Genomic DNA, 27020 nt, shown 5'->3' with positions numbered 1-27020 from the left:
CTTTATGTATCGTTACTACAGACCACAGCTGAATAAATCTCCTAAACTTGGAAGCTGCCTCCGTGTTCTTTAACCGGAACACACCCACCATACCTTGCCGCTCTAAATCAAATCAGCTAAACTCCCGGAGACAACATTCTCTCCATTTTATGGTCCTTCGAGCCGGATTAGAGTACTGATTAAGGTATGGAACAGACAGATGTCCAGGCTGACTCAGCACCCCCACGTGTTTCGCAGAGACAGCGACGGCCACCTGCTTACCTGACCGATTATGAGGTTTCAACACTCCCTCTTGAGGGACAAACTCAAACCGAGCAACCGGCTACTGCTTCCCAGTGTTCACATAGTGGTAAAACACGCTCATCCCAGAGGAGCTCCAGCTCCAGGTCCACAAGGACATCACGCTCGTCGATAGGCAGATTCCCTTCCCACGCATTATCAGACCTGGAAACAGCCCAGCTCGAAGAGCGAGTGAAGCAGATGGAACTTGAGGAATTCCAACAGCACCTAGAAGAGGATCAACAAGTCGAATATGAATGTCAACGACTTCAAGCTCAAGCCAGAGAGGCCCAGCAGCTACAGGAAGAAGCCATTAGAACCCAAGAGTTGTTGAACAGACAGCTGGAGAGGCGACGACAGCTAAAGAAGAGGGTAAACGAGTTGGAGATAGCCAAGATGGTTACTTCTCTCCTTAAAGAGAAAGCACAAGAACCCAGTGGTTCCAGAGTCTCACCATGCCCATCGGAGAATAGTAATTCAAGCACCCATGCAGCTCTACCTTCAGTCGGTCCCGTGGGTCAGCCTCCTGTACCGCTAGTCGCTCCACCCTCAGCACTTACTGTGGCTCAGCCTCCAGCGCCCGTGGTAGCTCCACCTCCAGGAACCATGGCCTCGCATCCATTGCATCCTCAATGCATGCCCCAAGTGCTGCACCCAACTGTTCCAGCTGGACCTCGGTCTACTACCTTTGCACCTGATATCTCTTACCAGGCATCTACTCCATTCTCAGTTCAGCCATCGCAGTACGCTCGTGCAGCCTGCACTAACCCGGCCGAAGCAGTTATCTTGCACTCCCACCCGGACTAAGTCCGAGCTGCATCAACTACCAACAGCTAATGCGTACCCTTTCCTCGCCACAGGTTATGGCATTCCCAAACCTATGATTCCCTCCTTTGAGAGTGGCCGTGAAAGTGACTTTGCCTTATTGAAAATGGCCCTTGACAACCTGTTGAACAGTCATCCACACCTGAATGAGCAGTATAAATATCAAGTGCTGCTTGGGCACCTACGGCTACCTAGTGCAATCCAGCTAGCTAAGGCATACATGCACGACCCAACGCCGTACACCACAGCCATGCACGCCCTGCAGGACAAGTATGGGCAACCCCGTCAGCTTGTCCAAAGCGAATTGGGCATAATTCTGAATGCTCCAGCTATCAAATTCGGCGACGCAGAAGCCTTTGATGCATTTGCCTTGTCTATCCAATCTCTAGTAGGGATGCTTAGGACACTAGAGGGCCAGAACGGCTTTGAGCTAAGATGTGGGTCTCATGTCGACCGACTACTGAGTAAGATGCCACCCAGTTATCGCGATGGGTTTGTAGAGCATTGCCTGAACCAAGGCATTCTTCGGACAGGCACCGACCAAACCTATACCCTGGTTGATCTGAGTTCCTGGCTGCAGATGAAATCCCAAGCGAAGCGCATCGCAGGTAGAGCTGCTTCACTCTATAGTCCTGAAGCTTATAAGCCGACGAAGAAAGACCAGCGTCTTCCCATTAAACCGAAGGAGAAATCTACAGCCTTCTTCCTGACTTCCCGGGAAAACCTCAGCGCAGAAAGGAGTTCTTTCCGACCAAAGACCTCATCCAGACCAAAACCATACTGTCCGCGCTGCGAGAATAAGGAGCATTTCCTGAACGCGTGTGTAGAGTTTAAGAAACTGACCACCGACCAGATGGTGAGGTGGTTAACTGATGAACAGCGGTGCTGGAAATGTGGAAGAACTCACCAGCCGGAGGTTTGCACCCTCAAACGACCTTGTAATACCTGCAGAGAGCAACACCTGACTGTACTGCATGATGCTGTCCAGCAGATCCAGAAGAGTGTGCTCATGATGACTGCCCCGACTACAACAGTGTACTTGGATAGGCCAAACCGTTCCCCCAAGGTGATGCTGAAGGTTGTAAAGGTCTTGCTGTACAACAGAGACCAAACATTGGAGACTCATGCAATACTTGATGATGGCTCAGAACGAAGCATCATTTTACCACAAGCTGTTCGACGCTTAAAACTCACCCCCGAGCCTGAGACGCTTACCCTTCGGACTGTCCACCAAGAGGTAGTGCAGCTTCGTGGCGCCTCAGTCTCCTTCCAAGTGTCTTCCCCCTACAAACCTGGGGAGAAGTATCATATACAAAAGGCATTCACCGCCGATGCCCTTGGTCTCTCAGAACATTCCTATCCGGTGAGGATTCTCCAACACCGCTATAAATACCTGCGTGACTTACCTCTGCCTTTGGTAGACCATGTGCAACCTCTGCTGCTTATCGGCTCTGACATGCCTCATCTCCGGGCCCCCACAGAACCAGTTCATCTGGGCCCGACAGGGGGACCCATCGCTGTCCATACCAAGCTTGGTTGGTCGCTCCAAGGTCCCATCAGCATCGACCAGACTCCTGCAACTGAGCAGCAGTGCCTGTTCACAACAACTGTTGTGCCAACCAGTGAGCTTCTCAGGAATGTTGAGCGTCTCTGGCAGATTGATACGCTCCCTTATGTGAGCGAGAAGCAGGTAACCCGATCGAAGCAAGACCAGCAAGCTCTGAACCTACTCCAGACATCCACCATCAGGGTCACTGTTGATGGGACACAGAGGTATGCCACACCACTGCTTCGTCGTACCAACCCTGCCATGCTTCAAGCTTCTATGGAAGCAGTCTTGCCAAGTCTGCGCAGTACGGAGAGGAGACTTGTCAAGGACCCACAACGCGCCGAAGTATATTGTCAGGAGATTCAGAAACTAGAGAAGTTGGGCTATGTAGCTGTGGTGCCACACGAGATAGCTAGAACCACGGCAGAATCCTGGTTCATACCTCACCACATGGTGCGACACAATAACAAGGACAGGATCGTCTTTAACTGCTCTTTCCAGTACGAAGGGAAGTCCCTCAACTCTATTCTCCTCCCTGGACCTGCCCTAGGTCCATCTTTGCTAGGAGTTCTTCTTCGGTTTCGACAGTATCCAGTTGCTGTGAGTGGCGACATCAAAGGTATGTTCCACCAGATACGCCTGTTGCCAGCAGACAAACCAGTGCTGCGCTTCCTCTGGCGGGACATGAAGAGGAATGAAGAGCCGAAGATCTATGAATGGCAAGTGCTACCGTTTGGCACTACATGCAGTCCTTGCTGCGCCATCTATGCACTGCAGCAGCACGTCCGGGACACTTGTGGGTCCAATCATGACCTCGTCCATTGTGTAGAGCAGTCGTTCTACGTGGATAACTGTCTCCGCAGCACCCACTCCCAAGAGGAGGCTAAGGCCCTAGTCGACAGTCTGCGCCAGCTGCTCCACACCGGGGGCTTTGAGATACGTCAATGGGCCAGTAACATCCCTGCTGTCATTGAACATCTTCCATCCAATGTCAGATCTGAGAGTAGTGACCTATGGCTCTCTCAGTCTAGCACGGACCTTTGGGAGCCAACTCTGGGATTGACATGGGATTGCCTTCGTGACTCCTTCAAATACAGACATCGACTGGGGGAGAGAACTGAACCCACACTGAGGAACGTCTACAAAACACTTGCGTGTCAGTATGATCCGCTAGGTTATATAGTACCGTTCACCACACGGGCCAAGATTCTGGTACAGGATCTTTGGAAGGACCAGCTCGGCTGGGACAACCCGATCCAGCCACCTAGCCTTCGTGACAGATGGCTTGCCTGGGAAAAGGAGATTCCTGATCTTATCCAAATGGAAATCCCCAGATGTTATGCACCAGCGTCTGCTGATTCATCTGCTTCGAGCAGAGATCTTCACATCTTTTGCGACGCTTCTGAGAGAGCATATGGGTCTGTCGCTTACCTGCGGACAGAAACCGCTCAGAAGGAAGTCTATGTTGCCTTTGTAATGGCTAGATCCCGAGTGGCTCCAAAGAAACAGTTGTCCATGCCACGGTTGGAGCTAAGCGCCGCTCTCACTGGTGCACAACTAGCTGGTCTCCTTCAATCTGAGCTCACGCTGCCCATTCGAAAGGTTATTCTGTGGTCGGACTCTACTACCGTTCTCCACTGGATCAAGTCAGAATCTTGCAGCTATAAAGTTTTTGTGGGCACGCGGGTGGCAGAGATCCAGAGTCTTACAGATGGGAGCACATGGAGATATGTGGATAGCGCGAATAACCCTGCTGATGACATTACCCGGGGCAAGACCTTGAAGGAGCTGTCACGACCACACCGGTGGCACCAAGGCCCTGAGTTTTTACGTCGATCCGAGGAACATTGGCCGACCAGCCCACCGGTATATCCAGAGCCAGAGGATGGTGAGCTGAAGAAATCATATTTCTGTGGACAGGTTAGGGTTAACTCCTGCCCTCAACTTCCTGAGATCAGCATGTTCTCTACCTGGAGGGATCTCATGAAGACAACAGCGCGGTCCCTACATGGGGCGGCTGACCCAAATTCAAGCTCGCACAGTGAAGCAGATGATTACATCAAAGCTGAGAAACTCCTCCTGATGAAGGCCCAGTCAGAGTCATTCCCAGATGAGGCTAAGGCACTCAGGTCTGGCAGACCATTGCCAACCAACAGCCGTTTGAACTCCTTATCACCTGAATATGATAAGGATACGGAACTCATCAGAGTTGGTGGAAGGTTACGGAGAGTTGAGCAGCTGGAGCTAGACGCCATCCACCCGATCATACTAGACCCAAAACATCCTCTGACTAAGCTCATCATCCAGGATTTTGATGAGACCCTCCTTCATCCTGGACCAGAAAGAGTGTTGGCTGAACTACGTCGCCGGTTCTGGATCCTCCGGGGGAGGGAAGCAGTCAGACGGTATCAGAGGAACTGCAGGCAGTGTCAGGCTTGGCGTGCCAATCCATCCATCCCAAAGATGGCAGATCTGCCACCAGCTCGTCTGCGTCTGTATAAACCACCCTTTTACTCGACTGGAGTCGATTGTTTTGGACCCTTTACTGTGAAAATTGGACGTCGAACAGAGAAGCGTTGGGGCATAGTCTTCAAATGCATGACGACCCGTTGTGTGCATCTAGACCTCCTCGAGAGCCTTGACACTGACTCCTTTCTGATGTCGTTAAGGCGCTTTATTGCCAGAAGAGGCAAACCCTTTGAGCTCCTGTGTGACAACGGGACGAATTTTGTCGGTGGAGCCCGAGAGCTCCATGAGGCCTTTGAGACCATGGCGCCTCAGTTGAAGGAGCGTTTGGCAGAGCAGCAGATTGCCTTCCGCTTCAACCCTCCTAGTGCTCCTCACTTCGGTGGCGCCTGGGAGAGAGAGGTCAGGTCCGTGAAAACTGCTCTTAAGGTCGTGCTCAAGGAGCAGACGGTCCCTGAAACTGTGCTTCGTACGGTCCTTGTGGAAGTGGAAGGCATCGTAAATGCTAAACCTCTCGGCTACGTCTCATCAGACATAGCAGATCCAGACCCCATCACACCTAACATCCTGCTGATGGGACGCTCTGATGCATCACTCCCTCAAGTGGTTTACGATCCCAGTAACCTTATCGGGAGTCGCAGATGGAGACATAGTCAAGTTCTTGTCGACCATTTCTGGTCCCGATTCATCCGTCACTACCTGCCTGTCTTACAAGAGAGACAGAAGTGGCAGAAGGATGCGGAATGCCTCAAACAGGACCAAGTGGTGCTCATAGTTGATCCTCAACTCCCAAGAGCTTTATGGCCTGTTGGTAAGGTAACGACTACTTACCCTGGAGCTGATGGACGCATCCGGACTGCTGCCGTTAAGGTCAGAGATCGAACGTATATTCGACCTGTAGCCTGCTTGGTCTCACTCCCTATGCTTGAAGATGATAAGGATCCACGTACCTGAGTGGCCTTCTACTTTGGATTCGACTGTCTGTGCAGACAGTCGGGGCCGGCTGTGTTAGAAAGCCCACTGTTTACACATTATTTGCTTGGTTGAAGTGTTGTGGTTTGTTTATAGATAGTGTTTGCGCTGTGGAAATTGATATGTCCTACGTCATTGAACTCACCATTTCAATGCACCACTCTGTGCCGTGTGCTGCTAGTCTGCCTTTGCAGCTGCTGATAGCCAGCATTGCTCCTTGTGTCCTCTCATCAGCATTTCGTGGGTTTTGGTTTATTGCTGTGTGTGACTGCCAGAAGGTGGGTTCTGTTTACATGATGTTGTGTATGTCAGATGCTATTGTGTGTATTTGTTCCCTCGTGACTATGCTAATGTTATCTTATGCTAATGCGCTAATACGCTATGTAAGCTACTAAGCTAGTTAATGCTAATTATAAATCTTGTGTAATTATTGAAGTTGTTATAGATGTGAGTATTGAATACAGTTCCTTGTGCTATCTCTGTGCTAGAATAATGTCTGGGCATGTTGAATGTTTTATGTGTGCTGTACTGATAGTTGCTTTATGTATCGTTACTACAGACCACAGCTGAATAAATCTCCTAAACTTGGAAGCTGCCTCCGTGTTCTTTAACCGGAACACACCCACCATACCTTGCCGCTCTAAATCAAATCAGCTAAACTCCCGGAGACAACATTCTCTCCATTTTATACTCCATGTGCATTTGAGTCTGAAAGGTCATTCCTGACTTCTTGAATGCAGCAGCTGAGAAAAACAAGGTCACTTAACGGTCCACAGGAAATTTGATTGCATCATGTGATTTACCTGATGAATGGTTCCTTCTTCGACAAAAAAATACAGTTAATTCACTTCATATAACAGAGACGAAAGGCTTTAACATGCTTTTGAATGACTCTTTTTTTGGATTTATATTAAATGTGTATACTGAATATATACTGTAGCTTACTGACCGCTGAACATAAATGTTTCAATCCAGGGGGTCAGTGTTGACATTGTGGAGGACTATAAATACCTTGGAGTACACATTGACAATAAACTGGACTGGGCTAAAAACACCACAGCACTTTACAGGAAGGGCCAGAGTCGTCTCTATTTTTTGAGGCGACTGAGGTCCTTCAACATCTGCCAGAAAATGCTGAGGATTTTCTATGAGTCTGTGGTGGCCAGTGCGATCCTCTATGCTGTTGCATGCTGGGGGAGCAGGCTGAGGGTCGCAGATGCCAACAGACTTAATAAACTGATCCGTAAGGCCAGCAATGTTGTGGGGATGGAGCTGGACTCCCTCAAGGTGGTGTCGGAGAGGCGGATGCTGTCCAAGATAAAGACAATGTTGGATAACACCTCCCACCCACTCCATGACATGCTGGTCAGTCACAGGAGCTCGTTCAGTGAGAGACTGAGATTACCGAAAAGCACCACTGAACGACACAGGAAATCATTCCTGCCTGTGGCCATCTCCCTGTACAACGCATCCACTTAACACACTGTTTGCTGCTACAGCTACACATGTTTCTTTTCCAACTATTTATTTATAAGTGACTTATGTATGTATGTATGTATATATATGTATATATTGTACTATTCTTAGTTAGCGTATTGTCTGTCTTGTCTTAATGTTGGTTTAAAATGGAGCACTGTAACAAAAAATAATTTCCCCCAGGGATCAATAAAGTATTCTGATTCTGATTCTGATTAAGTCTAATTGTTGAATGTTTGTCATTATGCTTCTTAAATTTGTAAGGTCTTAGTTCAATCTATAGGGTCAAGACATTCCTTTGTCCCTGACCACCTCTCCAGCCACTCTGTGCTGGGGGAGGATTATTACACATCCCTTGCAAAGATTCTGTTTGATGTTTGGTAAGCTTCCTGCCCTTTGTATGGCTTCACTGTGTTATGCATGGTGAACCATACATTGGGTGTGGGGGAGGTTACCCTCTTTATGACCAGGGCCCTATTTCAGGAAGCCGGTTTTGTCACGGATCGCTGTGCGGCAGGCAGGAGTAGGACCCAAAATGCAGGACTCACAGGCACGAGGGAATGAACTCAAAAGGCAGCTTTATTGCGTAACAGAAGATGATAGGCGATACAAAACTAGACTGGGAAAAACTAACATAAAGCTCACTAAGGAACACAGGGAAAGCCACACAGCATGAGGGACGACGTCACGCTGAACAGAGGGAGACGCAGACAGAAATACACAGAGGGTTAACGAGGGAAGTGGGAACACACGGGGAACACAGGTGACACTGATAATCATAACGAGACAGGGCGGGGTGAACTGAACACTGACGTGTGCGGGCGTGAGAGTCACAAAGTAAACAGGAAGTGCACAGAGGTTCAGACAGGAGGAGAGAGAGCACGAGTAGAACACCAACGTAACAGGCAGGGGAGACACGGAATAAACACGAAAGGGGACGAGGGCTCATAAATACATAGAGGGCACACAGGGGGAAGAGAGAGCACGGGGAGAACTTAGACATAATGGGCAGGGGAAGCATGGAATAAAACATAAGGAGAGACGAGGGCTCACAGATACACAGAGGGGCACACAGGGGGTAAGAGCCATGAAGGGAGAACACTTAGGGAACAACACAACAGGGCAACTCAGAAAACATGGCCTAAGCAAGAAACAAAATACAAACATACAAGGAAACTAAGAACACTGGGCCAACATGGCCCAGAACCATGACAGGTTTAGTGCAAACTCTGAGTAAGTATACCCTGAGTTAACGAAAACTCTGGGTTTTCGGTTTCACAAAGCGAGTTCAGCTGAAGCCTGAGTGAGTCACTATGACGACACACTCCGTGAAGCTAACCTGCCCCCTAGCAGGTTTACTACAACTAACCCTGACTGTCTCCGCCTCTTTGTCGGAAACCTGACAGTAGGAAGTGTCAGACATGGCGTGCTCCTTCCTTGAAGAGCCAGTAGATCGTGAAGCCCAAATTCTCCGCAGAGCTCTCCGCCGGGAGAGAGTGATCAGATCGCGTTTGGACATTTTATCATTTCCTGATGAGTTTCTGTGCGAACGTTACCGTTTCTCAGCACAATCTATAAGTTATTTGGATAACATCCTCAGGCCATATATTACGCATGTGACATCGCGGACATGCTCTCAGTTCATTACATATTATTTGTATTGCACTTCGGTTCTTTGCAAACGGGAGCTTTCTGTATAATATTGGTGACGCTAAGCACGTTTCCAAGGCTACCGTCTGTCGGGCAGTCAGGAATGTTACAGTTGCACTGAAACGTCTCCTGTACTCGTTTGTGGTGTTCCCCGGTCATAGACCCACAAGATTTATCAAAGAGGGATGCCACAAAATTGCAGGTATCAGGATGAACGAAACTTAATTCATGATGTGGTGATATTTGAACTACTACTTAAATTTTACATTTATTCTCACGGTTCCCAGGCGTGATTGGCTGTACAGATGGCACTCACATTCCAATCATTGCTCCTTCAGTAAATGAAGGAGACTATGTGAACAGGAAGTCTTTCCACAGCATTAATGTACAGGTACATAGTTCCCTGTAGCATTTCAAACTAACAGATTATTTCATTATAGTAATGGATGCTAATTTGTGTTCTCTGCACTGTGAAGATCATATGTGATGCTGCCAACATTATCACAAATGTGGAAGCCAAGTGGCCAGGCTCTGTTCATGACTCACAAATATTCTGTGAATGTACACTGAGCACAAAATTTGGACATGGTGAGTTGAGAATACTTTAAAATATATGAAGACCAATTGCTTCAGGGACATTTGAACTGAAGTGTATCCTTCTGTCTTAGGAGAGTTCACTGGCTACTTGCTTGGTGATAGGGGGTATCCATGTTTACCCTATTTGCTTACCCCTTACCCTGACCCTGAACCGGGCCCACAGCAGCGATATAATCTGGCTAATTGCAGGACAAGAGCCAGAATTGAAATGACTATCGGAATGCTTAAGGCCCGGTTCCAGTGCCTGCAAAGACTCAGGGTCACCCCAGAAAGGGCATGTGACATTATTGTGGCATGTGTGATTCTTCACAACATTGCCACAATTAGAGGAGAACACTGTCCTTCTGAACCAAACATCAGCAGTGATCCAAACCATGAACATCCTGACCCTCCCACGGACATACAAGATGGAAGCGCAGTCAGAGACACCATATGTCACAATCATTTCTTTTGACCCATCGCCTCAACATGTTGAAAGAAGAATAAACAGATTTTTTGTTCAACTGGCTTTATTGGTCGCCTGTATTTCCTGTACACAAAGTATTACAAGATGTAAACCTCATAAAGTGTCTCTGTTGCTTCCTCCTCTGTAACAGCTGTCAATGTTTTTTCATTATTTTCCTGTAGTAAAGAAATAAACAACATTGCTGTTCTACTGTAAACTCATATAATCTGTGGAGTATTACTCACAACTGCATGTTGGTCTGGCTCAACAGGAGGCTGCACCAGATGCAGTACACCACCACCATCAACTGATAGAATATGAGGTTCATACAGGTCACTTATAACTTACAAGGGACCAAATGGCAATTAACAAAATCAGTAGGAAAATAACTTCACTACAAACAAATTCATTATGGTAAAGAGTTTATCAAATGAATGAGTAGCACTGCAAAGGTGACTGTGAAGAAAGGATGTATGCACATCATGTATTATTTTGAATTTACCCCCTATGTAGGCACTTGTGTCTTGCGGGGTTATTGACTCAGAGGATGTCCCCGCAGAGATGCCTTCAGCCACAGGGCGCCCACTGTTTTGGCTGAGGGCCAACTGCTCAGCCTCTGTGAGTGGTGGTGGTGGAGGACCCCCACCTGTTTTTCGGGCCTCCGCTTTTTTTTCTGTTGGCTATAACGGGTCACATTTGAGCATACAGAGTAAGCAAATATGTACTTGTAATGTGCTCAGATAATTTCAATAAGTGCTTACAGAAAGAAAATTAATGTAGCCTCTAACTGCAATTGATTTACATCGGACAAGCAGACCAAGCACTATGGCTCATAATACAATTACACCTCACCTGTTTGGACTATATTTTTATATTTCATTTTTACTTGCTGCCAGGCACGTTTGGGGCCTGTTGGGTTGCACCTGCGCTCACATCACATCACAAAATCAAATGTATAAAATAAGAAATAAAATAACATATGATAAAATAACGTGTTAAATGGGTGGAAATCCCTAGATCAATGTTTAAATTAACACTCACGCATTGACTCTGTCGGCTATGTTTTGCCATGCATGCTCCCTTTCTTTTGCAGCTGTGGCTGTGTTACTTTTTTCCGCGGGATTTGCATGTTATCGGCATATGCTGCCATCAGAATTTCGGCCTCAAGCGCTGTAAGATACATTGACCGCGCCTTCTTTCCCTCCGTCTCCATGGTGACTCGCTTAATCTGTGCTCCGCTTATCAGGGCTTTATGTATCCTCGTGCGCGCGCTTCACTTGGGGTTAAAGCAACTCCGCGTTGACTGAACTAATTGTTATCAGCCTTTCTGAAACCGAATATTCCGAGTTGGACAGTTCGGGGTTACTCAACCCTGAGTATCGTTTTTCACTCTGAGTTTTCTAAACCGGCTTCCTGAAATAGGGCCCAGGGCCCTATTTCAGGAAGCCGGTTTAGTGCAAACTCTGAGTAAGTATACCCTGAGTTAACGAAAACTCTGGGTTTTCGGTTTCACAAAGCGAGTTTAGATTAATTCTGAGTGAGTTACTATGACGACACACTCCGTGAAGCTAACCTGCCCCCTAGCAGGTTTACTTCAACTAACCCTGACCTTCTCCGCCTCTTTGTCGGAAACCTGACTGTAGGAAGTGTCAGATATGGCGTGCCCCTTCCTTGAAGAGCCAGTAGATGTTGAAGCCCAAATTCTCCGCAGAGCTGTCCGCCGGGAGAGAGTGATTAGAGCGCGTTCGGACATTTTACCGTTTTTCAGCACAATCTATAATTTATTTGAATAACATCCTCAGGCCTAATATTGCTCATGTGACACATCGCGGACATTCTCTCAGTTCTGTACATATTATTTGTATTGCACTTCAGTTTTTTGCAAACGGGAGCTTTCTGTATAATATTGGTGACGCTGAGCACGTTTCCAAGGCTACCGTCTGTCGGGCAGTCAGGAATGTTACAGTTGCACTGAAACGTCTCCTGTACTCGTTTGTGGTGTTCCCCGGTCATAGACCCACAAGATTTATCAAAGAGGGATTCCACAAAATTGCAGGTAGCAGGATGAACAAAACTTAATACATGATGTGGTGATACTTGAACTACTACTTAAATTTTACATTTATTCTCACGGTTCCCAGGCGTGATTGGCTGTATAGATGGCACTCACATTCCAATCATTGCTCCTTCAGTAAATGAAGGAGACTATGTGAACAGGAAGTCTTTCCACAGCATTAATGTACAGGTACATAGTTCCCTGTAGCATTTCAAACTAACAAATTATTTCATCATAGTAATGGATGCTAATTTGTGTTCTCTGCACTGTGAAGATCATATGTGATGCTGCCAACATTATCACAAATGTGGAAGCCAACTGCTCAGCCTCTGTGAGTGGTGGTGGTGGAGGACCCCCACCTGTTTTTCGGGCCTCCGCTTTTTTTTCTGTTGGCTATAACGGGTCACATTTGAGCATACAGAGTAAGCAAATATGTACTTGTAATGTGCTCAGATAATTTCAATAAGTGCTTACAGAGGGGAAATTAATGTAGCCTCTAACTGCAATTGATTTACATCGGACAAACAGACCAAGCACTATGGCTCATAATACAATTACACCTTACCTGTTTGGACTATATTTTTATATTTCATTTTTACTTGCTGCCAGGAACGTTTGTGGCCTGTTGGGTTGCACCTGCGCTCACATCACATCACAAAATCAAATGTATAAAATAAGAAATAAAATAAAATATAATAAAATAACGTGTTAAATGGGTGGAAATCCCTAGATCAATGTTTAAATTAACACTCACGCATTGACTCTGTCGGCTTTGTTTTGCCATGCATGCTCCCTTTCTTTTGCAGCTGAGGCTGTGTTACTTTTTTTCCGCGGAATTTGCATGTTATCGGCATATGCTGCCATCAGAATTTCGGCCTCAAGCGCTGTAAAATACATTGACCGCGCCTTCTTTCCCTCCGTCTCCATGGTGACTCGCTTAATCTGTGCTCCACTAATCAGGGCTTTATGTATCCTCGTGCGCGCGCTTCACTTGGGGTTAAAGCAACTCCGCGTTGACTGAACTAATTGTTATCAGCCTTTCTGAAACCGAATATTCCGAGTTGGACAGTTCGGGGTTACTCAACCCTGAGTATCGTTTTTTACTCTGAGTTTTCTAAACCGACTTCCTGAAATAGGGCCCAGGATGTTGTTAGAAACAGCAGATGCATACAGATGTTTACACAAACACACACATAGTGCCTTGTCTTAGAACCATTTGGGGGGTTTTATGGTGGGCGTTGCTTCGCTGTGATGTGTATTGTGTGAACTGTTTTCCCAATAAAAGGCAGCAAGCGGAGGCCGTCGTTGGGGTCATTGCGGTAGGATTCAGGAGTGCTTTCTGAGACACCGGCTGGGGCCTCCCTTGCTAGCAAGTAAAAGATGTTCGTCTTGTTTTTGTCGTTAACGAGAATAAGTTTCACAGACCCAACAACAAATATGTGCATATATCCCTTTTTTGACATTTACAGATTCACATAAACAGCAGTAATTTTAGCTCTGTAATTCATAACATATGCTGGCTTTAAATAAACCAAACAAATATAGACCCTATGGTTTTATTATCTTGTCCAGTCTGGTTTTATGTCTGCAAATTAGATCACTTATCTCACTTTTCATCGTGTTGTCCTCACGCACTGTGGCATGTATAACTGTCAAAAAGAAAAGAGAAAGTTAAGGAGGCGAGATGAGCAAGTGTCTCTGCAAGTGTATCGTCACGTTAAGCTCTAATTTAAAAATTCCAATCAACAGTGAGAAATATCCTCCTTCAGTTTTTGATGGATCAGTGTGGCCACCACATGCGCACACACATTTGTTTGAAAGCATGCAAAAGTCCAAGCATGAACTTTTGCGAGGACGCTTCAATTAACTAGAAAGTGCATTTTCTGAAGAAACTGCAGTGTGAATGCTTGAATCTGAATGTATGCACTGAAATGAATTAATTGCTGAATTTAAGTTAAAAATTTTGAATTAGATAAAAAGAAAACAAAATTTAATCTGAAAACAAAAGTGCTAAAAGCTGATGTTCACACAGAAGTTGGAAAATTACGGTGGCCCCTAGAGACAAAGCACGTACAAACTCCAAAACACTTACAAAATAAAAAACACATGCAAAAGACAAAACACGTACAAAATACAAAAAACATGCAAAATACAAAACACGTACAAAATACAAAACACGTGCAAACTCCAAAGCACTTACAAAATCCAAAACACGTGCAAACTCCAAAACACTTACAAAATAAAAAACACGTACAAAATACAAAACACATGCAAACTCCAAAGCACTTACAAAATCCAAAACACGTGCAAAATACAAAACACGTACAAAATCCAAAACACATGCAAACTCCAAAACACGTACAAAATACAAAACACATGCAAAATACAAAACACGTACAAAATACAAAACACGTACAATATACAAAACACATGCAAAATACAAAACACGTGCAAAATACAAAACACGTACAAAATACAAAACGCGTGCAAAATCCAAAACACGTACAAAATACAAAACACGTGCAAACTCCAAAACACATGCAAAATACAAAACACATGCAAAATACAAAACACGTGCAAAATACAAAACACGTGCAAAATACAAAACACATGCAAAATACAAAACACGTGCAAAATACAAAACACGTGCAAAATCCAAAACACGTGCAAACCCCAAAACACGCGCAAACTCCAAAACACATGCAAAATCCAAAACACAACGGAAGTGCTCCAGGACGCTAGGGGCAGTGTTGAGCTTTTGTTACCTAGTAACTACACAAGCCAGGAAGTACCAATGACCGGATTTGGGGTCTGCAGCCTTAAAGGCCGCATTTTAAGGCCGATTATGTCACAGCGACACGACAAAGACTGTCCCAATTCAAAGGCTGCTCGAAATGCGGCCCTCAAATGCGTCCTTAATTTCCCTGAATTTTAAGGATGGGTCTGTGTAGCCTTCATGGCCCAACATATCCCAGACTTCATAGCGCGGCGGTGGTTTGGATAATTTTGCCGAAAAAAAACGGCGGAAGCGGAGCGGACAAAGAGTAAACTTCCAGAAGTAAGTACTGAATATTATGTCACTTATTTAAGCGCAAATGTTTTTATAATGAAGAACATTAAAACATTACTGTTGGCAACATGTCGGGAAAGTTATGTGACATTAGCGACGTTTGTACTAACTTGGTTTTAAAGCCTTCACTTCAAAATATTCGCCGTTCAATAGCTGACTTTAATCTTACAGAGAATGTGATGATTTTATGCGTAATTAAAGTCAGTCATGTCAGTCAGCTGACGGTTCACTCCTTAAGCTGAAAGAAAGATGCTTTAATCACAGGAGTCACACATGTGTCCACTGTACCATCTGGGAACTCTTCTTGTTTAGCACTCGTAATGACACAAACACTAAATCCTCCTTCTCTGGTGCTGTTTTGTAGCAGTGTGTACACCTGAGACTGTCACCTGTCTGTCTGTCCTGCACTCTCTCTCTGTTTCTTTCTCTCTGATTGTGGAATAAAAGTATGAACATGTATTTATAAGTCACACTTGTGTTTGAATCCTGCAGCTTATCACACATTTGATTTCTATGTGTGACACCTGCAAGTGTCCAGAGTGAGAACAGACTGAGGGACCCACTGCATTACATCATCTGTGAGGCTTTGCACCCCTGATGATCCACCAGGACAATCTCAGCAGTATGTGAGGAAGAGGAGGAGGAAGAGCCAGCAGCAGCTGACAGATGGAGAGAATAGACAGACTGTTCCCTGTTTGTGAAGGACTGCTAGAAAAGTTTAAAATAACTAATTGTCTGTCCTGAATCAGTCTTATTAGGTAATGTTCAAATAATTTTATCATTCCAGTGTTTCCAGTGTGGGAGAAAGTACTCAGGGCCTTCAAGTTACGCACTATGAAAGGCAGCAACAAGTTTAATGTTCAGAAACCTAAAGTCTGTATCAGCAGCAGAATGGAACTAAAAATAAATGTTTGTTTCAGTTCTATGAAGCTTTGAGTATTTTGGATCAGTAGCACTGCTGTGTTTGTTGCATCATATTGCTGTAATTGTTTATATGCTTTATATATTCTGAGGTAAGTTGATCTATAGTGTTACATCATATTCTATAAGGATGTTATGTGTTTGTATACTTTCTGCCCAGTTTGACCCATTTAGCAGACGTCAGCCTGTTTAAAGCTCTGATATCTATTCTGTATGACTTAAAGCAGTTATGACATGGTCTGATTTTCTCACCCAATAAAGGAATATTTAATACATCAGTCTACTCTTCATTTTATCAGAAACATATATATACTATTATATATTGTACATATATTTATTAGTTTCAGATGTAGCCATTCTTGTATTTTGCTTGTTTACATTATTGTATTTTGCACAACTCTGTTGCTTGTGAAGCTCGCACACAAGAATTTCACTCACATGTGCTGTACCAATGTACCTGCACATGTGATGTGACAATAAAAGTGATTTGATTTGAAACAGCTCACAGCTTGTACATTTTCTTTTTACACATGTATGTAAGCATTTGAGCCAAATTTAGTAATGCCAACATACTGAAGGAACAACATTTGTCTCTTATATATGATACACCTATATATGCACTGTCAATATACATTTTGAACCAGCTGCAGATGTCAGAGTAACAACTGACTGACCCCCACATAAAGTGCGTTACAGTAGTCCACAGGGGAAGAAATAAAAGCATGGATCATGGTTTCAAAGTGCTGCCTAGAAAGAAACGATTTCACTCTTGCCAGTCGCCTTAAATGATAAAAATGGACTGGTCCAACTTAAAACCAAGGGCAGTAACAACAGGTTTAAAATAAACCTCCAGGGGTTCCAAATGAAAAGAAGAGGACTCACAGGGGCCACTGGGTCCAAACACCAACAAATCTGTTTTCTTTTCATTCAAATTTAAAAAGTTTAGAGCCAACCAAGCTTTAATGTCATCTAGGCATGTCAAGAGAGGTTTTATTCAGATGCCAAAGAGTTCATGTTCACTGCTGTAATACCTAATAATGACTAATATAATAACCATAATATTGTCCATATTATATTTACATTACCAAAGTGATATGACTTTAGTCTCATGAACAACATTAGCTAATTGTTATTTACTAGCTAATCTTAAATGACTGTTCAGTACAGAAATGAAGCCCAAAAATCATGTTTTACTGTCCTGTGGTCTCAGCCTCAGATACTTATCAAATCACACAAAGCTCTTGTAGAAACAAACAAACAAATGAAAAAAAATATGTTCTCCTTCATTTCTGTCAAAAAAAGTTGTATGACACGTTTCCAGCTGTTAGTATCATAGTTGCTAGGCAACCTGGGAAGCGCAACGGAGACTAGAGCCCATGTGTTTGCAACAAACTTGCCGTTTATTTTACAAATCGAGCTCAACACTGCCCCTAGCGTCCTGGAGCACTTCCGTTGTGATTTGGAGTTTGCATGTGTTTTGAATTTTGCACGTGTTTTGGATTTTGCACGTGTTTTGGATTTTGCACGTGTTTTGGATTTTGCACGTGTTTTGGATTTTGCATGTGTTTTGGATTTTGCATGTGTTTTGGATTTTGCATGTGTTTTGGAGTTTGCATGTGTTTTGAATTTTGTACGTGTTTTGGATTTTGTATGTGTTTTGGATTTTGCACGTGTTTTGAATTTTGTACGTGTTTTGGATTTTGCACGTGTTTTGGATTTTGTATGTGTTTTGGAGTTTGCATGTGTTTTGAATTTTGTACGTGTTTTGGATTTTGCACGTGTTTTGGATTTTGTACGTGTTTTGGATTTTGCATGTGTTTTGGATTTTGTATGTGTTTTGAATTTTGTACGTGTTTTGAATTTTGTACGTGTTTTGGAGTTTGCACGTGTTTTGGAGTTTGCACGTGTTTTGGAGTTTGCACGTGTTTTGGATTTTGCACGTGTTTTGTATTTTGTACGTGTTTTGGATTTTGTATGTGTTTTGGAGCTTGTACGTGTCTTGGATTTTGTACGTGTTTTGGATTTTGCATGTGTTTTGGATTTTGCATGTGTTTTGGATTTTGTATGTGTTGAGGAGTTTGTGCGTGCTATTTGGAATTTGTAAGTGTTTTGGAGTTTATACATGCTTTGTCTCTAGGGGCCACCGTAGAAAATAGCTGAAAATGTTTTAATTGTAAATTAGAAAAATCTAAGAAATGAGAAAAGAAAATTTAGAATCAGAAAACATCTGAATGAATATTAAAAGTTCATATTCTTTGAATCACTGAATGACTAAAATGTGATCCCTCCACTTGGATCCACATAGTTTAAAAATTTTTTAAATGTCTGAGCTTTTAAAGACACACTGTTGGAAAGAGAAGAACGATGGCGACATTTTGAGGGTCAATGATGGCTGTAGAGCAAACACTGTGGACACAGCAGCAGTTGAAAGAGAAGTGTTTAAACTTAAACTCCCAGAGAGCAGCCATTTGGCTTTTCTACCTATAAAACCCGGAGAGCTGCCAAATGGCTGGTAGGCTTTTAGCTAAGCTTTAGCTTCAGCCAAGTGGAAGCTAAATTGGCTAGTCATTCATATGTATATTAGGTTGTTACCTGGGAATTCTGGAGGGAGGGGAGTGGGGGTGTGTGATTGAGGGTGTGGGGGAGCTGCTAAAAGCTGTGCACTTCCTTTTGTGTTTCATCTTGATGCATTCTCAATCATCCAGGGAAATAAATCTCCAAAAGTCACCAACTTGGAGTGGTTCAGTTTGCCATCTTAGGGAGAAATCAACACACATGGGTGTATGTCCTTTGTTGCTGAGATTTATTGATAAAAACAGTACAAAAAACCAACCATTTGTACACATATTTACAAATAATAATAAAAAGTGAGTGAGTACATTTCAACATTTTGTTTTGTTGTAAAGGGTGACAGGGCTTGGCTTCCTTTTGGTAGTGGACCATTGATCAGGAAGCCAAGCCCTATATATATATATATGATACAATCTCACTGCACTTAGCCTAATCCTTCATTGCCCTGAAGAATTCTGTGGTGTACGGACCTCCTCTCCAAGGAAAGAAAATGCAGAGAAGACTCACCACTCAGCAGGCCTTGGAAATGATCCTGAGGGAAGTCGACCCTTGTGACTCGGATGGAGAAGACCTAGAAGTTCAGCCGGATTCGGACTCAGAGCTGTCTGATCAGTCTTCCGGTTAGTTTCATTTCATGTTATTTCCTATTTCATTTCAAACAAGTAAGTGGATGTAGTTAGTAAGTAAGATATTTCAGACATTATTCTGATACAGAGGAGGAGATACTGAACTTCTAGGTCTTCTCCATCCGAGTCATTTGAAGGGTCTCCCCATTGAAATACATGGGAAATTTTTGTTGAATAAAGTTGAATAAAATTAAAAATATAAATGTTAAAAATGAGAAAAATAGAAGCACACTTGTCCAAAAGAAGAGGAATCTAATGGTGTTTGAATGGTTTTTCTAAGTTGAACAGTTTTGAAGGAGTTAGCGTCCAAAAAATGTACGGAAAAATAATAATAAAGATTCAAAGAACAATACTGTGAATGCTTTTCAAGCATTTCAGGGTTTTTATCGGTTTTCAGCGTTATTTTGTTATCATTTTTATCGTTAACTCGGTTTTCCTGGGTCTTTTCACGTGTGTTATGAATAAATCTTCTTTTTTTCGGTACCGGTACTAGTTTTATTTTGTTGTATTTATCCGCGACACCTTAAAGGCCGGTCCGTGAAAATATTGTCAGGCATAAACCGGTCCGTGGTGCAAAACAGGTTGGAGACCGCTGGTCTACAGTACATGTAGAGTTTATGGAAAAACAAAAACAAAGCAACGACAATGAGCTACTTTCAAAGTGCAAAGAGAGCAGGTTGGACATGTGAAAGACCTGATGCCATTATGTTACAGCCATCCATGCTTCTGTACCAGACGGAATCTCACTGAGATAAGAATAAGAGCTCCAACTTCTTAAGGACTTTCTCTGTGTTTATATAAAAGTGCAGGCACTATAAGAAATGATAATGAAACATCTTCAAGTAAGATCAGTTTTAATGCTGTCCCTCTTTCGACATTTGGTTCTGTTTGGAGCCTGCTTTACCTTACGACAAGGTCCTCAGGATATCATTTAGACTTTTATGGACATTGGCAGGCTGGGAGGCGGCACACTTGCTCAGGCTTGGCCCCATCTGGGCATAAAGGGCTTGGCACAGGTTGGCGGTAGCACCCCTTACGCTGCCGCCCCGGCCATGAATGGTGCCGCTGTGGGTAGAGGTGCCCAAGAGGTGCCAGAGCAAGGGTAGCACTTTCTGCTTTACCATCTGGGGCTTACGAGGGTAGAGCTCTGTCACAAGATCTAAATATAGAAGATGAGAAGCAATACACTGCATTTAGATACATCAAAGCAGAAGCTGATTACAGTGCCGAAACTAGGACACCAGACATACCTGCGACCTTTTCGATAAGGTTCACCTTTGCCTTCCCGCTTAAAAACTGAGCCTTGGTGCAAAAAGGCTGAAGGAGAAGTATGTTGTCTGTAGCAGGCAAAAAAATGAAAGTCAAATTAAAGCAATTTTTTTAACCAAAACTTTCTCCTCTATTTTAATGCTCAAAGTAAGTACCTATATTTAAGATGAGTGCATTAATAGCTCCAATAGCAGCAGAGCAGATAGCATTGCTCTTTGAGTTGAGGTGATTGTCCACGATTGCTGGGACCAGGATGTTGACCACTTGGGACAGCTTGTCCTTTAACAAGTGGATGATTTTCTGTAAAGACTCCAGGGCATACAAGTTGACCTTGCTGTTGGACTCCTGCAGCCTGGCTCTGAAGGCATCAAACACCTAGAATTAGGGAGATCAGAAAGTGAAGGATAAACACTTTGTCATTATAATGAAAAGACCACAATGTACATAAAGACATACTAAATGGATTTGGAGAAAGAAAAATGAAAACATTAACCGGGAATATACTGTTGATAACCATGTTTGGGTTGTTTTGGCAGTCAGCCACTAGCTGGTCGATGCCTTTGATCCTCTCTCTGAAGTCCTTTGAAGCCAGCAGATCCGAGATCTGCTTGATGTACTCAGTCTTTTCTGCAAAACTCTGTGTCTGAGATCTACAGCTGTAATGGCTGTGAGACTCCCTGTATATAAAATGCATCACAATTCACGTGTTTTCCATATGTATTACACATTTGTGAAAAATAAATTTGCCTTAATGGGCTACTCTGGAGCATTGGTTGATATCCACACCCACCTGTTGGTCTGGTTGAGTGATGAGGCTCTGACTGTACTGCTGCCCGGGAGGGAATGTCTGCCTCGGGCTGACTGAGTATCTTGAGGCATCTTGCCAAGACCCTAACCCCCCCCCCCCAACAATCTCAGCGTTAGATGCCTATATTTAACTTCCAGCCAAAATACCAATTTTCCTGTAAACATAAAGACAAAGGTACCGTACCTTTGTTTTTAGAGTGAAGACTGTGTCTCTGACAGTCTGCAGGTCTTTCGTAGGGATGTATTTCTCCAGGATCTTTTTAAATTCTGGGTGGGAAGACAGGGACAGCAGCATTCGACGGCCAAAGTACCTTTGAGGGGAGAAGGTGTAATATTATCTCATTTGTTAAAGTGGCACTTTGGGTTTGCAGTCCAAAAGCAACGGAAAAGTATTTCTAAACATATTTTAATGAAATGCAAGGTAATTACAGTACAGTGACACCAAAACAAATAGTGTCAACAATAACAAAATCAATTCCAGCAAAACCAAAAGTAGATTTGGATTGTACTATATCCTTTTGATGGTCTAAAGCAGGGGTGTCAAACTCAAATACACAGTGGGCAAAATTCAAAACTGGAACAAAGTTGCGGGCTAACGTTAATATTTATTGAAATATATTTATTCCTTCACATATAAGAATGAATCTTTTCTTATGGACTCAAACAAGTTTTGCTGAAAAACTGAATGGAACAAGCAAAGCTTAATACTAAACAATATATATATTAGCTGTATAATACCAGTAGGCCAGCTCTGATAGTAATTTGGTATGGCTTCGCGGGCCAAATGTAATTAGGCTGCGGGCCAAATTTGGTACCTATGGTCTAAAGACTTTTAAAATGTCTCAAATTTGACATTTTCCTCCCACTGTTATCTGTTATTGCTGAATGCTTTTTATTGGCAATGCATAAAAATATAATCTCACCATTCAAGCAAATATGAATAAGTTGTAAAGAAGTTAAAACACAAAAATTAAATGAATTAATATGAAAGTTGTTTTTTTTTGTTTGTTTGTTTTTACATACCTAACTTCTTGTGAGGAGTCTTGTGCGAGTTTGACCACGGCAGGTAAAATTCTGTCAGTGAGATCTTTAGCCCCAGAAAGGAGACGTGCAGCACCAACCTTCTCAACCAAATTAGCCAGATGTTGAGCCATACATTTCCTCACCACTGCATTAAGGTGACTATCAGCAGAGGAGGAAATCAATTCAGCAATCAAAGCTTAAATTATGTAGTGATCCAAACAGAGAAGAAGCAAACAAACAACAAAGAGCTGTCCTGTGTGTAATCTAACCTGAGTCCTCCAGTAAGTAAAGCATTGATGCTTCGAGTAGGGGTGCAGTGTTGCACCATGCAATCCAGTGCTGCATCTACACCCTGCCTAATGAAGGCATTACTCTCCCCAGCCTTCTGCAGTAAAGCTTTAACTGTCCCCTCTAGCTCCTGGTCCATCGCTCGCTGAAGGTGTGTGTACAGGTCACCCAGGGTACACACGGCAACCCTGGACACACCTGGCCGCAGGTTCTTCACCTAAATAAGATTAACAATATTAGTGCTTAAGGTATAAGAAGAGTAAATGAGCACTGATTAGATATTCAAGATATCTATTTGACCAAAAAAAAAAAAAAAAATCTCCAATGGGAATTTAGCAAAATGCCAAGCAATTATAGCTGAGACTATATATAATTATGAAGCAAAACTATTAAGACACAGAGAAATTAAATAGAATTGCAAAACTGGAACAGCAGAATCAAACACCGCCATGCATAGATTCCCAAAATTAAGTGGGATTGTTATTCAAAAAATTATATTACCTCTTGAATGAGAGATAGGCAAACATCATGAAGCCGAGCCTGAAGTGTATCTGAGTGATAGTGTGCAAGAGAGCGCAGGAATGTCAGTCCTTCAATCTTCTTCGCCCTACATTCGAAAATAACAACGCACAAAGGGTAATAATTTTACTCTGTGGTCCACATTCAAAGAGATGCTTAAGGATGATGGATTGATTATTTCTCACCAGTCTTCAGAGTTCAGCAGATTGAAGCTTTGCACCAGCGCCAGCTCAGGTTTGGAAAACGGACACAGCTCTGCAGGATCTGAGAGATTTTTCCTGTGCCCCAAACTGCCAGGGGACAGCTCATCTAAATGGCCCATTAAACACCACACAACACACAGATTCAGTCTCATGTTACATCTCAATCAGGCTGAAAACAAGCGCTCTGTGTGTGTGTGTGTGTGTGTGTGTGTGTGTGTGTGTGTGTGTGTGTGTGTGTGTGGCGGTGCATTAACAGCAGGTTGTCAAAACAAAGTATTGAAGCACATTACCCAGAGCAAACATCTTATTCACCCATTCTCTGATGGTCCCAGAGGTTTAATTAATTAATGTTCCAACATTTTCTATAAACAAAGGCCTGTTATAGCAATGGTTTATATCATTATAATGTTACTGAGTGTCGTTAAACAGGGACAATAATTTTCTGTGTGCAACAAAGATTATGCAGCATGTAGTAAAAGGTTTTTAAGATCAACTCACCTGAACTGTGGGACAGTGAAGGACGGGTTCTGCTCAGGCTAGGTGCCCTCCTAAGACGGGACACATTGTGAGGTTTCATTCCTGCAGAGGCAGAGTTTCCAGGGCTGGTGACAGTTGTGACAAGTGAGAAGTGATCATGAGAAACTGCCTACCATTCAACACATCATCAGAGAACACCTAAAGACTACAAAGTCAGAGCTTCTTAAAACTGTCAACATGATTAAACACAACAGGCAACATATCCCATATCCCAACATAAGGTCATCTTTATTAATAAACAAACATCTCCCTGTTACATTTAATATAAAAGATCACTTCATAAGCACATCTTACCGGTTACTTTTTTGTCTCTGGATTCCACTCTATAACTAGAAAGTGCATTTTCTGAAGAAACTGCAGTGTGAATGCTTGAATCTGAATGTATGCACTGAAATGAATTAATTGCTGAATTTAAGTTAAAAATTTTGAATGAGATGAAAAATACAGAAATTTTCGCCTGAAAACAAAAGTGCTGAAGTGCTAAAAGCTGATATCCACACAGAAGAAGTTGGAAAATAGCTGAAAATGTTTTAAATGTAAATTAGAAATGATGACATACTTTTTATTTATAAAAATAAGGTGGCAATAATAAAGCTCATTTGTTACTTTTGTCTCACTGACCGCCAATAAATATCACAGGAATATTCTTTTTTGTCAGTTAACAACTGCTAAGGCTAGCGTTAGCATTGTTGCTAGCATTAGCATTGAAGCTAGCGTTAGCACTGCTGCTAACAGCAAAACGTCATAAACCTATATAAATGATAGCGAAGGTTATTCTTTTTTTGCTTTCTTTATTCTTTGAACTCTGTTGAATTTGATTTGTGAGTTTAAATGTCAAACATGTATTTTTATGTCATAAAAATAAAACAGTGAATACTGAGCGTTTTGTACCTACCACTGCAGAGAGCAAAGCAAAATGACGACAGTTGGTGCAGTGATTGTTTAAAGACCGATGAGGCGTTCAGGTGGTGCTTGGAAATTTGAGCATCCGTTTGAACAGCAATATTGAGCATATATATATTTCTCTGTCATAGAGAGACAGAGGAAAAAAATACACAAGACTCATCAGCATACAAATTGGTACTTTTTGCCTGAGTATAAGCGAATGAGTGACATACAGAGAAAGAGGGCAACTGGCATTAAACAAGCAAATAAAAAGTATGTCATCTTGAACTGTTTTGTGGGTTTTATTTTAAGACTACTTTGAGTATATTCGTGGGGAGATAAACTATACAGACTAAAAACAGAAATATTAAATGAAATTAGATTATTTAAAATGTGGGAAAATCCACTACAGAGAGGTAGATGCTGCTGAAAATCCTGTGTGCAGAAGACAAGTCCACCAATACACAATCAGCTTGAATTTAACAGGCCAATGAGAATGCTCTATTAAGTTGGCCTATACTAACTACTGACAAACTGTTAATCTGTGGCAAAACCCTGTACAATCTGACTTATTGTACCTGTTGACTTAATCTAACTCCAACTACTTAGTTGTAACAGAAATTTCTAAGATGAATCTTGGCACAGTGGCAGGCAGAGCTCGTTAAGCAGGCAGGTGTGAGCCTGGTTGCTGTAGTGACTGCACCAAGATGGCGCCTGTGTGTTTGGCATGCCGTCTATCGCTCTCTTCTATTTGTTTTATTTTATTGTTTTTAGTCAATTTTGTGCAACATGTCAGCCCTGCATTGTTTTATGATCGCCAGACATTATTGGAAATAGGCTTATCTACCCAAGCTTTAGCTCGGTTTGGAAATGACAACCAAGGCTTTCTGCCTCCCGATTTGGAAGTAACACCACCTCACTGGCGCTCCTTACCATTGCCACTGGATGTGCGGAAGCGACGCAGGAGACGAGGTAACCGTGGAGGTCGCCTTGTCAAACTGAGACTCAGGATCTCTTGTTTTCCTCATGAGCTTCGCTCAATTTGTCGATCCTGCCCGCGACTCTTGGTGCCGTTGTGTGCTTTGGACCCGGTGGACTCCTGCTTGGTTCCTGTTGTGGGATCTCTCGAGAAGGGTTCTGCAAAACCCTCTCCTCTCCGACATCTGCGTTGGCGTGGAGTGGACCAAACAAACCTCCGACCTGTGGACCTGGTTGTTGCTGCCTCGGAAGCTCCCGATTAACGCCAGATCGGTGGCAAATAAGACATTCATTTTGAAGGAATTTTTCGCTTCCCATGCACTGGATTTTCTTTGCTTGACTGAAACTTGGATTCCACCCGGTGAGTTAAGTGCCTTTTCTGAATTACTGCCGGCTGGCTGTGCCTTTTTTAGTGTTCCGAGAGTTTCTGGTCGCGGAGGAGGGCTAGCTGTTGTTTTTAAGGCACATCTTGACTTTAAGCAGCTATCCCCATCAACACGCCACACCAGTTTTGAACTCTGTTTGTGTGAACTGGGCCACTCGTCTTGGCTGTTGTGTGCGATTGTTTATCGGCCCCCAAAATATAACAAGGAGTTTTTATCCGAGTGCATCACGGTATGACCAGATCCTTTTACTTGGTGATTTTAATATACACGTCTGCTGCCCGGGGAAGCCCCTGGCTAAGGACTTTCTGGACTTGGTGAACTCTTTTAACTTTATTCAGTCTGTTAAAGGTGCCACTCAAGAACGTGGTCACACACTGGACTTGGTTTTATCACATGGTTTATCTGTCCAAAACGTACTTGTCGAGGATGCGGTGTTCTCTGACCATATGCCTATTTTATGTGATATTGTTAAGTGTGCCTATGCCAAAAGGCACACTTATTACTATTGCTCGGATTTATTATTATTGTGTGGATGCTTTAAGCATCCACACTATTGAGTTCCTGTTTCTCTTTATTGTGTGGATGCTTTAAGCATCCACACTATTGAGTTCCTGTTTCTCTT

General features: G+C 43.2%; 2 protein-coding genes across 2 annotated transcripts in view; one reads left to right on the top strand and one right to left on the bottom strand.

Annotated features, from left to right (window-relative positions):
* The window catches only part of LOC308400902 (serine-protein kinase ATM-like), a 102835-nt gene that overhangs the window by 17310 nt on the left and 58505 nt on the right, over positions 1-27020 (top strand). The gene's annotated exons all lie outside the window — the stretch shown is intronic.
* LOC308400900 (TOG array regulator of axonemal microtubules protein 1-like) lies at positions 19188-26239 on the bottom strand. The gene is made up of 12 exons (XM_080888936.1): positions 25968-26239; positions 24111-24214; positions 23595-23718; positions 23392-23497; positions 22872-23107; positions 22603-22761; positions 21764-21890; positions 21563-21663; positions 21266-21449; positions 20928-21147; positions 20754-20840; positions 19188-20662 (listed from the first exon to the last, which is right to left on the bottom strand). Exons 1-12 carry the CDS (start codon positions 26060-26062, stop codon positions 20409-20411), a joined length of 1797 nt encoding a protein of 598 aa, XP_080745062.1. The 5' UTR covers positions 26063-26239; the 3' UTR covers positions 19188-20408.

This window comes from Rhamphochromis sp. 'chilingali' (genome assembly GCF_963969265.1).
Source record: "Rhamphochromis sp. 'chilingali' genome assembly, chromosome: 8".
Lineage (NCBI taxonomy): Eukaryota > Metazoa > Chordata > Actinopteri > Cichliformes > Cichlidae > Rhamphochromis > Rhamphochromis sp. 'chilingali'.
The sequence above is the reverse complement of the archived record's forward strand: the minus strand, read 5'-3'. Positions and strand labels throughout refer to the sequence as shown.

Excerpts from the sequence above, each read along its gene's own strand:
- LOC308400900 (XM_080888936.1), bottom strand. The coding sequence starts at position 26,062 with ATGAGGAAAACAAGAGATCCTGAGTCTCAGTTTGACAAGGCGACCTCC. Across the intron at positions 21,664-21,763 it reads TCTTCACTCTAAAAACAAAG|GGTCTTGGCAAGATGCCTCA; the intron begins GTACGGTACCTT and ends GGGGGGGGTTAG. Across the intron at positions 20,663-20,753 it reads CCTTATCGAAAAGGTCGCAG|ATCTTGTGACAGAGCTCTAC; the intron begins GTATGTCTGGTG and ends TTCTATATTTAG.